This window comes from Chiloscyllium punctatum, chromosome 15 (assembly GCF_047496795.1).
Source record: "Chiloscyllium punctatum isolate Juve2018m chromosome 15, sChiPun1.3, whole genome shotgun sequence".
Lineage (NCBI taxonomy): Eukaryota > Metazoa > Chordata > Chondrichthyes > Orectolobiformes > Hemiscylliidae > Chiloscyllium > Chiloscyllium punctatum.
Genome location: NC_092753.1, coordinates 71,583,825 through 71,599,825, shown reverse-complemented (window position 1 = coordinate 71,599,825; position 16,001 = coordinate 71,583,825). Strand labels below are relative to the sequence as shown.

The following is a 16,001-nucleotide window of genomic DNA, read 5'->3' as shown; positions in this document are numbered from 1 at the left end:
TATATTAAGACTAATTTACTCTCAGGATTATTTACAACTAGCAGTTGAATTTTGAAGTGTTGACTATCATGGCTGATGATTGTAAATTTTAACTCTTTCCTGTTTTCCAGATGGACTCAGTGTACAGTCTCTGAAGTATGTAATCCTTGATTGGAATTGGCGTGATCAGAAGTTTAGAAGATTAATGGATATTCCAGAGGTATTTATAATTTACTAAACTACCCGTAAATAGGCATGATTATGTATCTGTGAATAAAATACCTGTTTTCAATAGGGTAGAAGTGACCTGTGTAAAACGTTCAGGTTGCACTTGAATTGGAATGTGACCAATCTTGTGGTGGGCAGATTTGCTAGAGGAATTTGGGAGGCTTTAAACTAATAAGGGGAGAACGCAGAGAAATAATGAGAAAGGTCTGAGGCTGGTACAGTTTAGAAGAGGAGCGAGTCAACTAGTCAAGGCAGGTAAGAGCAAGACCGAGAACGAGGTAAGATTGATCAATTAAACTGCATTTATTTCAATTTACAAGCCCTGACAGGTAAGGCGATAAAACTCAAGACATGGTTGGGAACATGGGATTGGAATATCATAGGTATTACAATAACGTGGCTCAGGAATGGGCAGGGCTGGCAGCTTGATGTTCCAGGGTGTAGGAAGGATAAAAATGGGGACAAGAGGGGGAGGGATGTTTATGATTGGGAATATTCCTAGGAATATGTCCAATGAAGTTATTCCAGTGGAACTGAGAAATATGAAAAGGATGATCACCTTACAGGGATTGCACTAAAGGCCCCCCAGTAGTCAGTGGAAAATTCAGAGCAAATTTGTAAGGAGATCTCAGATATCAGTAAGAATGATAGGGTGGTAATGGTAGGGGATTTTAACTTTTCAAACATAGACTGGGACTGTCATAGTGTTAAGAGCTTGGATGGAGAGGAATTTAAGTGTGTCTAAGAAAATTTTCTGATCCAGAATGTGGATGTACCTACTGGAGAAGGAGCAAAACCTGACCATCTCTTGGGAGATGACGCAGGGCAAGTGACTGAAGTGTCAGTGGGAGAGCACTTTGGGACCACTGATCATAATTCTATTAGTTTGAAAGTAGTAATGAAAAAGGATAGACCTGATCTTAAAGTTAACGTTTTAAATTGGAGTAAGGCCATTTTTTGATGGTATTAGGCAAGAATTTTCAAAAGTTGATTGGGAGAGACTTATTACAAATATTCCTTTACTTGCAAAGTGGGAGACCTTCAAAAATGAGATAGTGAGAGTCCAGAGACAATATGTTCCTGTTTGTGTGAAGGGCCTGGCTGGTAGGTGTGTGGAATGCTGATGACGAGAGAAACTGAGGTTGTGATCAAAAAAAAGAAGGAGACATGTAGTAGGTATAGACAGCTGGGATCGAGTGAATCCCTTCAGAAGTGTAAGGGCAGTAGGACTATACTCAAGAGGGACACCAAGAGGACAAAAAGGGGATATAAGATAGCTTTGGCAAATAGGGCTAAGGAGAATCCAAAGGGATTCTACAATGCATTAAGGACAAAAGAGCAACCAAGGTGAGAATAGGGCCCTTAAAGATTAGCAAGGCAGCCTATGTATGGAACCACAGGCGATGGGTGAAATACTAAACAAATATTTTGTGTCATTATTTACTACGAAGAAAAATAAAGAAGCGAGAGTCACATCTTGAAAAGTACCCATGTAACAGAAGAGGAGGTGCTGAATGTCTTAAAATACACAATGATGTATAAATGCCCAAGAGCTGATCAAGTGTATCCTAGAAGTTTGTGGGAAGCTAGGGAAATGATTGCTGGGCCCCTTGCTGAGATATTTGTATCATTGATAGCCGTAGATGAGGAGTTGGAAGTTTGTAGAGTGCAAATGTGGTGCTATTATTTAGGAAAGGTGGTAAGAAAAAACCTGGGAACTACAGACCGGTGAACCTGATGTCAGTAGTGAGTAAGTTGTTGGAGGGGATTCTAAAGGACAATATTTGCATGTATTTGGAAAGGCAAGAACTAATTAGGGATACTCAACATAGCTCTGTGTGTAGGAGATCATGTCTCACTAATTTGATTGAGTTTTTTTAAAGAAGTGACAGAGGATTGATGAAGGCAGAGTGCTGGACGTTGGTTATATGGACTTCATCAAGGCATTTGACAAGGTTCTGCATGATAGGCTGATTGTCAAGGTTAAATCACATAGAATCCAGAAGGGGGCTAGCCATTTGGATACAAAATTGGCTAAAATGTAGGAGAGAGACTGGAGACCTGTTACCAGAGGTGTGCCTCAAGGATCGGCGTTGGGTCCACTGCTTTTTGTCATTTATATAAATGAGTTGGATATGAATATAAAAGAAAAGTAATTAGTAAATTTGCAGATGACATGGAAATTGGTCATATAATTGACAGTGAAGAAGGCTATCTCAGAGTACAACAGGACCTTGATTAGATGGGACTGGGAGTGGCAGATGAAGTTTAATTTAGATAAGTGTGAGGTATTGCATTTTGGAAAGGCAAATCAGGGCAGAATCTATATACTTAATATAGAGCCCTGGGGAATGGGGTCAAGCAAAGAAACCTTGAGGTACAGGTTTAAATTCCTTAAGGTGGAATCACAAGTAGACTTTAATGGTCAGTACATTGAGTATAGGGGTTGGGGTGTCATGTTGCAACTGTACTGGACATTTGTTAGGCCACTTTTGGAATACTCCATTCAATTTTGGTCTCCATGCTATAGGAAAGATGTTGTTAAACTTGAAAGGGTGCAGCAAATATTTACAAGGATGTTGCTGGGGTTGGAGGGTTTGAGCTATCAGGAGAAGATGAACAGGCTAGGTCTATTTTTCTTGGAGCATTGGAGGCTGAGTTGTTACTTTATAGAGGTTTATAAAATCATGAAGGGCATGGATAGGGTGAATAGATAAAGTCTTCATCCCGGGGTTGGGGAGTTCACAATTAGAGAGCATAAATTTAAGATGAGAGAGGAATAGTTTAAAAGGGACCAAAAGGGCAATGTTTTTTACGCAGAGGATGGGTCATGTATGGAAAGAGCTGCCAGAGGAAATGGTGGAGGCTGGTACAATTACAACATTTAAAAGGCATCTGGATGGGTATATGAATAGGAGGGGTTTAAAGGGATGAGCCAAAAACTCACTAATTTAGGATATCTGATCAGCATGAGTGAGCTGGACCGAAGGGTCTGTTTCTGTGCTGTACAACGCTGTGTTTCTACGTACATTGTTTAATGGCTTTCGATAGAATTTAAGTGTCATATTCAATATCACCCTGGATGGATAACAGATGAATTAGATCTCATTTGGTAATTTATTTGAAAAAATTATTCATATCATAATCATAAGTATAACTCAACGTAATTCAGCATCTGGGACGATTTACTGCTGAATAAATAATTATACACCAAGCACAACAGGTTCATGATGTCCCAAATCATAATTTGTTTTATATTTGAGTATGGCTGATGAATATATAGATTAGATTAGATTCTCTACAGTGTGGCCTTTCAGCCCAACCAGTCCACACTGACCCTCGAAGAGTAACCCACCCAGACCCATTTCCCTCTGACAAACGCACCTAATGCTATGGACAATTTAGCATGGCCAATTCACCTGACCTGCACATCTTTGTGACTGTGGGAGGAAACCGAAGTACTTGGAGGAAACCCACGCAGACACGGGGAGAATGTGCAAACTCCACACATACAGTCACCCAAGGCTAGAATTGAATCTGGGACCCTGGTGCTGTGAGGCTGCAGTGCTAACCACAGAGCCACCGTGTCACCCTATTTAAAGTTGAGATTTCTGCACCCCTCTTTTTTTTAAGATTAGATTCCCTACAGTATGGAAACAGGCCCTTCGGCCCAACAAGTCTACACAGACTGTCCGAAGAGCAACCCACCCAGTCCCATTCCCCTATGTTTACCCCTGACTAATGCACCTAGTACTACGGACAATTTGGCATGGCCATTTCACCTAAACTGCACATCTTTGGAATGTGGGAGGAAACCAGGGCAATTGGAGGAAAGCCACGCAAACTCCACATAGACAGTTGCCCAAGGTGGGAATTGAACCCAGGTCCCTGGTGCTATGAGGCAGCAGTGCTAACCACTGAGCCACCGTGCCGCAAGCAACCTGACAGATCCGTTTCACCACAGAATGCAACACTCATGCTCGAGACCTTTCCTCTCAAAGTCCGTTTGGAAACCACAACACTGCGATGGCCGGGAATCAAACCCAGGTCAACTGCTTGGAAGGCAGCTATGCTCATCACTGCACTACCATCGTGCTGCTTTTAAACAGTTGCCCAGGGGTGGAATTGAACCTCGGTCCCTGGTACTAACCACTGAGCCACCATGGCAGATCTATGGCAAATGAAGCTAAATTGAGATATCCAAGATTTGTTACAAGAAGAATATTGTCTATTTTGCTAACATGCTACCAATAAATGACTAAATTAATTTTCAAGTATTTTACTGCAGATGATCTTGTAAGGGAATTTCTGTAATGTGCAGGCAACCTGCTCTGCCAGACTGCCAACCAGGAGGTGAAGCTGGAAATCTCTTCCAAGTTGATAAATCACAGTCCCATTCAATTGAACAGAATTGGTTACATGACAAAGCACTTAACTTGGAATCCCAGGCATTACCTTACCATCAGTAGGTTTGAAATGGATAGTAGTTTGTGTATGTGTGGTTATGATGGTGGGGTAGAGATATTTGTGAGGGGAGTGGTGGAAGTTAAAAAACACAGTCATTTGATTGCTGAGTCATAACATTGCTCGTCAACTTTCTGACATATAATAAACTGCTCAGGAGAATCTGGATTAGATTTCAAAGCCTGACATAACATTCTTAGCGATGTACCTATTCTCCAGAGTAGGTATTATATATTTTGATTATTTAGGTCATTCATCTGTAGGCATTATAAACAATGCATTCTATTCATATAGATAAAAATATATTTGTGCAATTTGAATTGCAAAATTAGACCTGACCATTGTTTCTTTTTGATACGTGAGCTCTGCATTAGACTGATCATTTTATATAAGATTAATACTCCATGCAATTCTGAGCTAAATCATATGCTATCTCTTGTAGGTGAAACAGGAAACATTGAAGCTACTGGAAACAAGTATCATACCTGCCTGTAAAAGTGGATCTGTAAAACTGGGTCTCTTTTAAGACCAGTTATTCCATGCCAAAATTCAACTCCATTTGTTGGTTCCCTCCTTGTGAAAGCAGACAGGATATTTTATTATTATAAGTTGCATGCTTATTCCTGAATTTAATAAAATGCATAACATGCTTAATAGCTTTCTGATGTTATTGTCTTTCTATATTGTAACAATGTATTTGTCTTTATTTGTGAGATTGTGTGAACACAACTAGTGAACCAGACTACTTTTTCAATGTTCACGTCGCAAGTGAAATGCATACATGAAAACAAGTTAAATCAAAATTTACAAGATTCAAAAAGTATTTTGAAAATGCCATTTCAACTGCAATTGTCAATGTTATCCAGAACCATTTTTCTTGGCTTAACTGATGCAGCATGGTCATATGATAGTCTCCAATGAATGTTCAAAGAAGTTTGAATGTATTCAAAACTATCAAAAGTTGTCAGTGACTCCAAGGGTCAGGAGACAGGTTGTTCAGTTGTAGAAGGATCTAGAGACAGTACAAAACTATGCTGAGAAATAATACTTGGAATTCAGTGTCCACAACTGCAAAGGAATGAGACTGAAAAAAGGACATTGAGATATTTGTTAGTCATCACAATAAACCGCAGAATTACAATTTTGAAGGTATTGTTGGAGAGCTCATCGAAGAGCTCATTGGACATTACCAATAATTAAGGCAAAAAGTAATTTAAATTGTATGTAACATGAAATAGAAGGCAAATCACAGGCTGTGATATTGAGCTCAAAGGGGGAACTGATATAACCTCACCTGGAACATGTGTTTAGTTCTGGCCAGCATATTTTGGAAATGATAAAGAAAAGTAAGATTCCAAAAGTCCAGCACCTGAGCCACATCAAAATATATAAGAATCTGAGTTTACCTTTATACTAAAGAGGACACTGAAAGAGAATTATATTGAGTTATGGAAAATCTCTAGATATGTTAACCATTAAGCAACTTTACCATCATCCTAATAACCAAAAGTGAATATGAAATAAAGTTCAGTAGAAGGGTGCTGAATGAACAAATGTTCGACAAACTTGTTGGAATTTGTTTGGGAATTTTACTTACAAAATAAGTAAGACAGAACCAATAATGTATTTGGATTTTCAGAAGGCATTTGAAAATGTCTCAGACAACAAGTTAGTGAACAAATTTAAAGCATATGTAACTGGAGTAACATACCAGTGTGGATTGAGAATTGCTAAATTGACAGGAAACAGTAAGAAAACAATGATGTCTCCAAGAGAAACCATAAGAATCAGTGCATTGGGCCACAGTTGTTCACATCTAGATCGATGATTTAGATGTGGGGTCCAATTTTAATATTTCCAAGTTTGGTGATGATACAAAACTAGGCAAGAATGTAAGTGATGAGGAGAATGCATGGAAGGTTCAAATTAATTTTAGATAGATTAGGTGAGTGGACAGGCACATGAGAGATGGGATATTATGTGGATAAAGGTGCAAATCGACAGCACTATTAGAATATTATCAGGGTCAGGCACGTCCCCTGGTTAGGTTGAAGTTTGGCAGATGTTGCTGACAGAACAGAGGTACCAGTGAGATCTTTAATTCTCCTGTCCTGCCTTCCAGAACCAGGGTTGCCCAACAGCCTGTACATTTCCACTTAAATCCAGTTTAAAGGCATATTTATGACTAACCACTGATCATTCTGGGTACAGGTGAGTTGAAACAGGCTCAAATGTTTCATTAAGATATTTTGTTATGAGTACAAAATGTGATATTTAACAAAGGCATACAATCAGATCAGTTGAACTTCAGTCTCTAGGGTCTGAACAATTTGATGCTGTCTCTCACTCAGTCTGGTGTATCATGGTCATCTTGCTCTCTGTTGAAGTCTTTCTTTATAGTCTTTTAAATCCAGACTTGTGTCATATTGGATGAAAGTAATTTTTAGCCCATTTGATTGGTTTACAATTATTTGATTATTCATCCATAAATAAACAACACACTTTCATTATCCACAAATGCCCCTACAAGGGTATTCCTGCCCCTTGCCTTTTGCAAGATACTCACCTTTATCTGATACGTCCAACTCGACTCCAACTGTGCCACTGTTCTTTGCATAGTGATTAGTTCAAAGAGAACATGTTTTAAGTATGGCTATCAATCATACTTTGATTACTGAATTAAAACCATGTTACTATCGATTAGGTCAAAAGGACATAATAACATACCATCTTTTGGGGCAGTTTGTCTTTGAACCATTCAGAGGATGCCTCTATTGAGTTGTTTTCACAGTCATCCATCAACAGCAGCAGTGCCCACCTCTCCTGGTAAGGTTACAGACTGCCCCAGGTATTCTCACTGCTCCTCTATACGGTGACTCAATGGTTAGCACTGTTGCCACACAGTCCCAGAGACCTGGGTTCGATTTCAGCCTCGGGCGACTGTCTGTGTGGAGCTTGCACATTCTCCCCGTGTCTGCGTGGGTCTCCTCCAGGTGCTCCAGTTTCCTCCCACAGTCCAAAGATGTGCAGTTTAGGTGAAATGGCCATGCTAAATTGCCCATAGTGTTCAAGGATGTAAATTAGATTAGATTCCCTTCAGTATGGAAATAGGCACTTCGGCCCAACAAGTCTCCAAAGAGTAACCCTTCCAGACCCATTCCTCTAACCTATGCTTACCCCTGACTAATGTACCTAATACTTTGGTCAATTGAACATGGCCAATTCACCTGGGGCCTGGCCTGCACATCTTTGGATTGTGGGAGGAAACCAAAGCACCCAGAGAAAATCCACCCAGACATGGGGAGAATGTGCAAACTTCACACAGCCAGTCCCCTGAGGCGGGAATCGAACCCGGTTCCCTGGCACTGTGAGACTTCCCTCGCGCTCTGAGGCTAGATAGGTTATGTGTAGGTTAGGTACATTAGTCAGGAGTAAATACAGGGTAGAGGGAATGGGTCTGGGTGGATTACTCTTCGAAGGGTCAGTCTGGATCTTTTGGGCCATAGGACCTGTTTCCACACTATAGGGATTCTATGATTCTCTACTACATCATCCCTAACTGGATGGAGCTTCTAGAGATAGCTTTTTAATTGTAAGATTGCCAAGGCAGGCAGGCCTCAAAAACCACAGGAGTTGGGGCTTGGAAATGACCCCAGCTACTGCATTAAAAAGAAATGAGGTGGCAAGATTGTACCCATTGCTTTTGGTTGAGCCAGCATGATTTACCAAATTGCACATATTTAATTCCAGATGTTCTAATGTTCTCAACTTCACAGGTATATTTTATAGCTATATCTGCAACCTTCCAACATTCTGAAGTAATATGATTTGCCATTTGGAACATGTATCCTGACAAATACGTTTCCATTAATTTCTGCAAGGGCTGGTACAATTCCCAATAGCTTTATAATCATCTGTATTCTAAAAATGTGAAAAGGTATTGTACAACTTATTTATTAGAAGCATCTATGCTAATTTCTCATATTACTGTGGGTAATTGCTTGGATAATCAAATTATTAAGTGAAATATCACAGAATTCAAAATTGTACTGGGACAGCCACATCAGTTGCCAAGTTAGCAGGGCAGAGATAATAAATAATCAAGAAAGATGAAGGTGGTTGGTATTAACATACTTTAGAAAGTTGGCCCTGTCTCTATGTTCAACATCAACAAGGCCAGGATGCATATGAGGATCAAGAGGCAGCCAAGGATAGTACCTGTGGGGAGGAAGTGCAGGGACAGGAAGCAAAGCATTTACTTGGAAATGTTATGGTTACAATGCATCAAGTAATGTGAAACCAATCAAGTGCCATGATTCTAAGTTACACAAAGAAGAGAAGAGACTAAGAAAGAAGCTGAAAATGTGTTGCTGGAAAAGCGCAGCAGGTCAGGCAGCATCCAAGGAACAGGAGAATCGACGTTTCGGGCATGAGCCCTTCTTCAGGAATCACATTTTCAGCTCTGATCTCCAGCATCTGCAGTCCTCACTTTCTCCTAGAAGACTAAGAAAGAAACCAGCCTTCCAGGTCAGTGAACAAACTTACATCCAGAACCTCAACCTGAGCTATAAATCTTTTCAAAAATCCCACAAAGAAGAAAGACTCTGTCAAAGAATGTGAAGATGACCGGGAGAGATGCTGCATGATTATAATTATGGGTGACTTTAATTGTGACTTTGGTTCAGCTCTTTTTTGCTTTGTGAAGGGCGATAATGTTTCTGCAGAGCTTCAACGGAATTGTTCAGGACAGCAGCACAGACGTAGGAGGTGTAACCACTTCAAAGACTGGAGAGGAAAGGGAGGTGTGAGAAGAAGCAGACAGCTGTTATTTTAATTTGCCTCTTTGTCATTTTAAAGCGTCATTGCCACTATCATTTAATCATCTTCTGACCTTCACCCAATGACAGGACAATTTTTCCATCTTCGCTTCTGATCCCTGGCTCTGTTAATTCCTTATAAGCTGTTTATCTGTAACATCTTTCAGTTCTGCCAAATGATAATCAAACTGAAATATTAACCCTGCCTTCCTATGTCCACAGATGCTGCCTGACCTGATCATTTATAACATTTTCAGTTCTAACATCAGATTTCCAGCATTAGCAATAGTTTGCTTTTTATTGCACCAGTGTGGGGACTCGGAAGAGGAGGACATAAAGTAAAAAGGTTTTTTATTTTGCTCGTTGTAATACAACTGGAATAACATTACAACTAAAGCAATTCTCCAAGGTCTAATTTTCTAAGATGTTCTCTTTATTGCATGCATTTAAGCAGTATATAATATTAATGACTTTTTTTCATGAAAATGGCCCAATTACCAATTTGTTTATCACAAGGTACAAGTGTGCAAATGACATCTTACCAAATTGAGGTTCTGGGAATTAATTGTAATTAGCAGCATTCACAAAACAGGCATATATTTGCTGATAATTGCCATTGACAAAGAAACAAATGATGGTTTCTCTATTAGAACATAGAACATTACAGCGCAGTACAGGCCCTTTAGCCCTCGATGTTGCACCAACCTGTGAAGCCGATCTGAAGCCCATCTATCCTACACCATTTCATTGTCATCCATATGTTTTTCCAATGACCATTTAAATTCCCTTGAAGTTGGTGATGCTACTACTGTTGCAGCCAGTGCATTCCACACTCCTACTACTACTGAGTAAAGACTCTACCTCTGACATCTGTCCTATATCTATCACCCCTCAACTTAAAGATATGTCCCCTCGTGCTAGCCATCACCATCTGAGGAAAAAGGGTCTCATTGTCCACCCGATCTAAACCTCTTATTATCTTTTATGTCTCAATTAAGTCACTTCTCAATCTCCTTCTCTCTAATTAAAAAAGCCTCAAGTCCCTCAGCCTTTCTTCATAAGACCATCCCTCCATACCAGGCAACATCCTACTAAATCTCCTCTGAACCCTTTCCAAAGCTTCCACATCCTTCCTATAAAGCGGTGACCAGAACTGTACGGAATGCTCTAAGTGTGGCCGCACCAGAGTTTTGTACAACTGTAGCATGACCTCATGGCTCCAAAACTCAATCCTTCTACCAATAAAAGCTAACACACCGTATGCCTTCCTAACAACCCTATCAACCTGGGTGGCAATTTTCAGGGATCTATGTACACAGACACCAAGATCTCTCTGATCCTCTACACTATGAAGAATCTTACAATGAGCCCAGTACTCTTTATTGCTGTTGGTCCTTCCAAAGTGAATCACCTCACATGTTTCCACATGAAACTCCATTTGCCACTTCTCAGCCCAACTCTGCAGCTTATCAATGTCCCTCTTTCACCTGAAACATCCTTCAGAATTAATTTTCGATTCTATCAGCTACTAACAAGTGGAGTGTGAGTTTGGTAGAGAGGATCCATATCTAACTTTTAAGCAGAAGCAAATATTTTATATGAGAACATTTTACATTGAACTGATAAATTGATATCTGTGTTCATTGATTTATGTAATGTTTATTGATTGTTCTGTGAGAGCTTCAGTTGTCTGTGAGAAGACTTTGAAATCTCATCCAAATGTTGTCCTTGTATCATTAAATTCAAACTGCATGAAAAATTGTAGGTATATGCTGCAAAACTATTAATTTATTACTTTTTTTCAAATTAACTCTGTCTACCCCTGTTTATAATCTGGAGGGACTAGCAACATCTGTGGAGAGAAAAACAGAGGTAGTCTTTTAAGGCCGATAAGACTTTTTGAGAACTGAAGGGAACTAAAGGTAGGGCTTTCCTGCAGTTGACGGAGGGGGAGGGGGAGAAGGAGTAAGTGGAATAAATGGTGAAGGTGTCCAGAGCAAAAGACAGAGGTAATACAAATGACAGTAAAGGAGAGATTGAGATGTAAAAGAGATATAAATGATGGGTGTGAAAATGACTCCAGTCTGTTGGAAGTATAAGTAACAAGTCATGGCTGGGGGTTTATAATCAACTTTGGAGAACAGAGGTTGTGTTCTGAAGTTGCTGAACTCAGTGTTGAGTCTCAAAAGCGGCAAGATCCCTTCACGGTGCTCCAGTGACAAGAGACCCAATTTGATGGAGTCTCAGAAGATCATGGATTGAAGGAGATTACAGAGATAAGAAGAGGAAAGGTAATGGCAGGATTTGAATATGTGGCCAGGATTTTATGACCTCAAATCAGTTAGGCCACAACACACTAAAATATAGCATGATGAGACTGAGCTGCAATGCAATGTCCTCACGCCCGCCTCAAATACCATGCAAGGCAAGCAGGCATGTAAATCACATGGTTGCCCTTCAGTTTTTTTATCATCAATTTATACCCATTAGGGATGAAACCTAAATACTGGCATTATCAGCATTTCTCCCAGATACCATGAAAGAAAGAATGATGAAAAAACAAGCTGTTGGGCTTGTTAAAAAGATCCTTCATATAGACTTTTTTTGATAGTGCACTTAATGAGGCATTGGAAGAGATCTGGCTGCCTTTAAATTGTACCCATGACTGACTCCCTGTCTGCCTTCTACCCTTTTAGCTACATGATGTCTAACCTAAACTTGTGATTCATTGACCACCTTCCAACTTGTTATGATAAGCTGAGAAGAAGCAGGAGCAAGCCGATCACTTATTTCATTCACTAGTGGTGCGTAGACATTGCTGGCTGGCCAGTATTTATTGTCCAGGGGAGCATTAAGAGTGAACCATGTGGGTCTGGAGTCACTTATAGTCCAGGCCAGGTAAGGATGGCAATTTCCTTCCCTAAAGGGCCTTATGTTTTTCCAACAATCGACAACAGATTTGTGGTCAATCTTAATTCTATCTGCTATGAAAGGATTTGAACCCAGTCCCCAGAGTATTGGTTGGGTCTCTGGATTACTAGTCCAGTGACAATACCATAAGGCCATCAGCTCCCCATTGCTTTTTATTCTGCCTTCCTCATTTAAGGAAAACATAAAGATCCAGCCCATGGATGAAAATGTTCTGAACCATAAGCCAGTGTAGGCCAGTGAACATCAGGGGTAATTTGTAAACTGGTCATGCTGTTTGTGGAGTAATGTGTTAACTATATTATAAGAATAGCGACTGAGCATGGTACGATTTGTAAAGAGTTATTTCAAAGTGATATGAGATCACTTGGAACTGAAACCTGAATCTGTTTTGTTCCAGACGATGTCCTCCTTTATCATCCCTTGCACATAGTGATATTTAATAAATTCTGTTCAGGTACATTTACAAAAGGTAGATCTGAACTAACTACAGTGTGAGGTAGCAAAATTTTAAGCTCAAGCTTACAGAGGTTGGAAAATGAGAGGCCAGGAAAGAGACTTTGGGAATTAATAATCTGGAATAGCTAACAATGTGCATCAGAGGTTAGGCAGCAGATGGGTTGAGAGACGGAAATGGTTGATATCACAGGCAAAAGAGTAAACGTAAAGCTCCTGTCAATATATGCCGGCACAGAGTCTTCCAAAGTTTCATCTTAAATGAAGCACCAATGCTCAGTGCAGTCTGAGGAGCCCACCTCCAATGTATTAGTGAATCTTTGGCTACAATTTCAACCAAATTTGCAAATCGTGATGACAAGGAAAGGTATCACCCCACCCCTTGGCGATGTATCCCAGCAGCCTCAGAATATGAGACTAGCAGTTTTGCCCATTCCCTTTTATCAATGGATACTGGAGTTTCCCTTGTCATATCACATTGGGCTAACACACTGGAAATCAAGAAAAATACTCAAAGTTCCCCAGTTGACCTGTCTTTTAGACCCAGGTTGACAGAAAGCATGGATCAAATTTCTGTACTTAACAAGTATTACAAAGTCTATTCTAGCTACAGATAAACAATTATGAGCTCCACCAGTTAAAACTGGAATCCCCTTATAAAATGTCTCCTAAGTACACATACAGACAGATGCAGACAAGCACAGACAGACACAAAAAAAAGGGTGTTATGAGTGTGGAGAAAGACTGGGATAGCAGTTTAGTGGTCTCAGAACTGATCATTGACTTTACAGAGAAAGGAGGACATGCCCCTATCTATATCAACAGAACGGAAGTGGAACAGGTCGAGAGCGTCATGTTCCTAGGAGTAATGATAACCACCAGTCTATCCTGGACCTCCCACGTGGATGTGACAATTAAGAAAACACAACAATGCCTCTTCTTCCTCAGGCAGCTTAGGACATTGCATATGGACCCTCACCAACTTTTGCAGATTAGATTAGTATCCCTGCAGTGTGGAAACAAGCCCTTCGGCCCAACCAGTCCACACCGACCCTCCGAAGAGTAACCCACCCAGACCCATTTCCCTCTGAGTAATGCGCCTAACACTATGGGCAATTTAGCATGGCCAACTCACCTGATCTGCACATCTTTGTATTGTGGGAGGAAACCTGAGCACCAGGAGGAAACCCACACAGACACAGGGAGAATATGCAAACTCCACACAGTCGCCCGAGGCTGGAATCAAACCTGGGATCCTGGTGCTGTGAGGCAGCTGTGCTAACCACTGTGCCACCCCATAGAGAGCATTCTATCTGTGTTAAACTATCTTGGTACAACAACTGCTTTACCCAGGTCTGTAAGAAACTACAGAAGGTTGTGTGCACAGCTCAGACAATCACAGAAGCCAACCTCCCATCTATGGACTCCATTTACACTTCTCCTTGCCACAGAAAGGCTGCCAACATCAAGAAAAACCCCCTCCCAATCCCGTAATACCCTCTTCCAACCTCTTATGTCAGGCAGAAGACACAAAAACTTGAGCACTTAGCAACAGGTTCAAGAACAGCTTGTTCCCTGCTGTTACTCGACTACTAAATGGACCATTAATTTCAAATCTAATGTTGATCTTGCTTTATGCACCTCCTGTGCAGTCATAACCTTATATGCCTTGCTCTGTCTAAGCACACAATGATCTGTATGTACTTGTTTGCTTTCATCTGCCTGTACTGTTCACAACATAATTAGGCACATGTGACAATAATAAATCAAATCAAATCAAATCCTGGCCATAGTGTTCACCAAGCTGATCATTTTGGCTTGGTAAGTTCTTGGTAATCTTCAATCTTCCTTTTCCAGGTACTTTTGTTTGCTTATAGCAAGCTCACAGCAACTTGTTTTACAATTAAATTTTCTTGGACATATTAATTAAAAGCCACAGTTTACAGCACCTGCTGAGGAAAATAAACTGGTTTTCTTTTTGCTTAAGGATTTTTTGTTTACTGAGGAGAAAAACAGCACCTTCCTTTCTGGAGGTCTGATGGCTTCTGACTAAACATTCACAACTATGAGCTGCTGAGCAACCTGGGAGCCAATCACATAGTTGTTGGCAGGCCGAAGACCTTTGTCATCAACAGCTGGTCACCATTCCACAGACCAATCAGCTACTTGTTCCTGGCTAAATCTCATTCCTTACCACCTTTGCATTCCCTTCAACCCCCATCGTCACCTCCACTGGTTCTAGCTTCTGAGCAACTAAGTCATCTCCTTTGAACAAACAGACTATTGTATAGACAGCCCTTACAATGACTGTCAGTCACTTGCTTTTCAGAAGTGCAGCAATCATTTTCACAACCTTTGGTCTTTAAAACAGTTCTTTTTCCCTTTCAGTCTGCAATATAAAAAAAGTAAAATAAAAAGAACAGAGCTTACACTCTGCTCTAACCCCAAGTAACTTGTGTTAATTTTTTCTCCCTTCTTTTTCTCTCTTTGTTGACCTTTGCCTTTCCTCTAATGTCATGGGCTGTGATTGACATCTTTCTACATAAGGAATCACTGGCAACTACTCACTGGTATGAGGCATTAATACTTGTTAAATGCCTGTGACAAATGACCTTGCTGCCTATACCCCTCTTTTCTAAATTAACTTAACATCAAATCTTGATCAGATATTATCCTACACAGGATAATTTCGTAGATAAAAATAACCTCCCAGAAAACAAAGGAATTTTCTGCAAGTACCAAAAGCTCAAAGTGCAGCTGTCAAAGGTGGAGGCATTACTCATTAACATTGCTGATAAAGTATGGTGTGAAGTTCAGGCTTGTGAATCTTGCTGACATCTTTTTGGCTTCAATTTAAAAATTGTCAATAGGACACAAATATTGGATTGTTTAACTGGCCCAGTTTCAGCGATTTTAAGTCCCCTTGAGCCAAACTCGTCATCAACTTAGAGCTGAAGTCACGCAGTCTTTTTAATCATCTCACCTTATGTCAGTCAATTAATCAACAAATGAAGCACTGTGATACTTGCACAAGTTAATCACTGTTCATGCAAAATGCTGCATTGAACATATGTAAGACACTGGGCAATATACTTTTAACATTTATATTTAAGTTGTATTTAGTTCCAA

At 40.2% G+C, this 16,001-nt stretch overlaps 1 protein-coding gene and 1 non-coding gene across 7 annotated transcripts in view; one reads left to right on the top strand and one right to left on the bottom strand.

Annotated features, from left to right (window-relative positions):
- cmss1 (cms1 ribosomal small subunit homolog) overlaps positions 1-5,363 on the top strand; it is a 367,856-nt gene extending 362,493 nt beyond the window's left edge. For all 6 annotated transcript variants that reach the window (XM_072585432.1, XM_072585433.1, XM_072585434.1 and 3 more), the window contains 2 exons: positions 111-199; positions 5,114-5,363. In XM_072585432.1, the coding sequence (XP_072441533.1) occupies positions 111-199; positions 5,114-5,197 (173 nt within the window). In that variant the 3' untranslated portion in view covers positions 5,198-5,363. The remainder of the gene's footprint in view (positions 1-110; positions 200-5,113) is intronic.
- trnag-ucc (transfer RNA glycine (anticodon UCC)) lies at positions 4,230-4,301 on the bottom strand. The gene has a single exon. It is a non-coding gene; the product is annotated as a tRNA-Gly (tRNA).
- Positions 5,364-16,001: the final 10,638 nt, after the last annotated feature.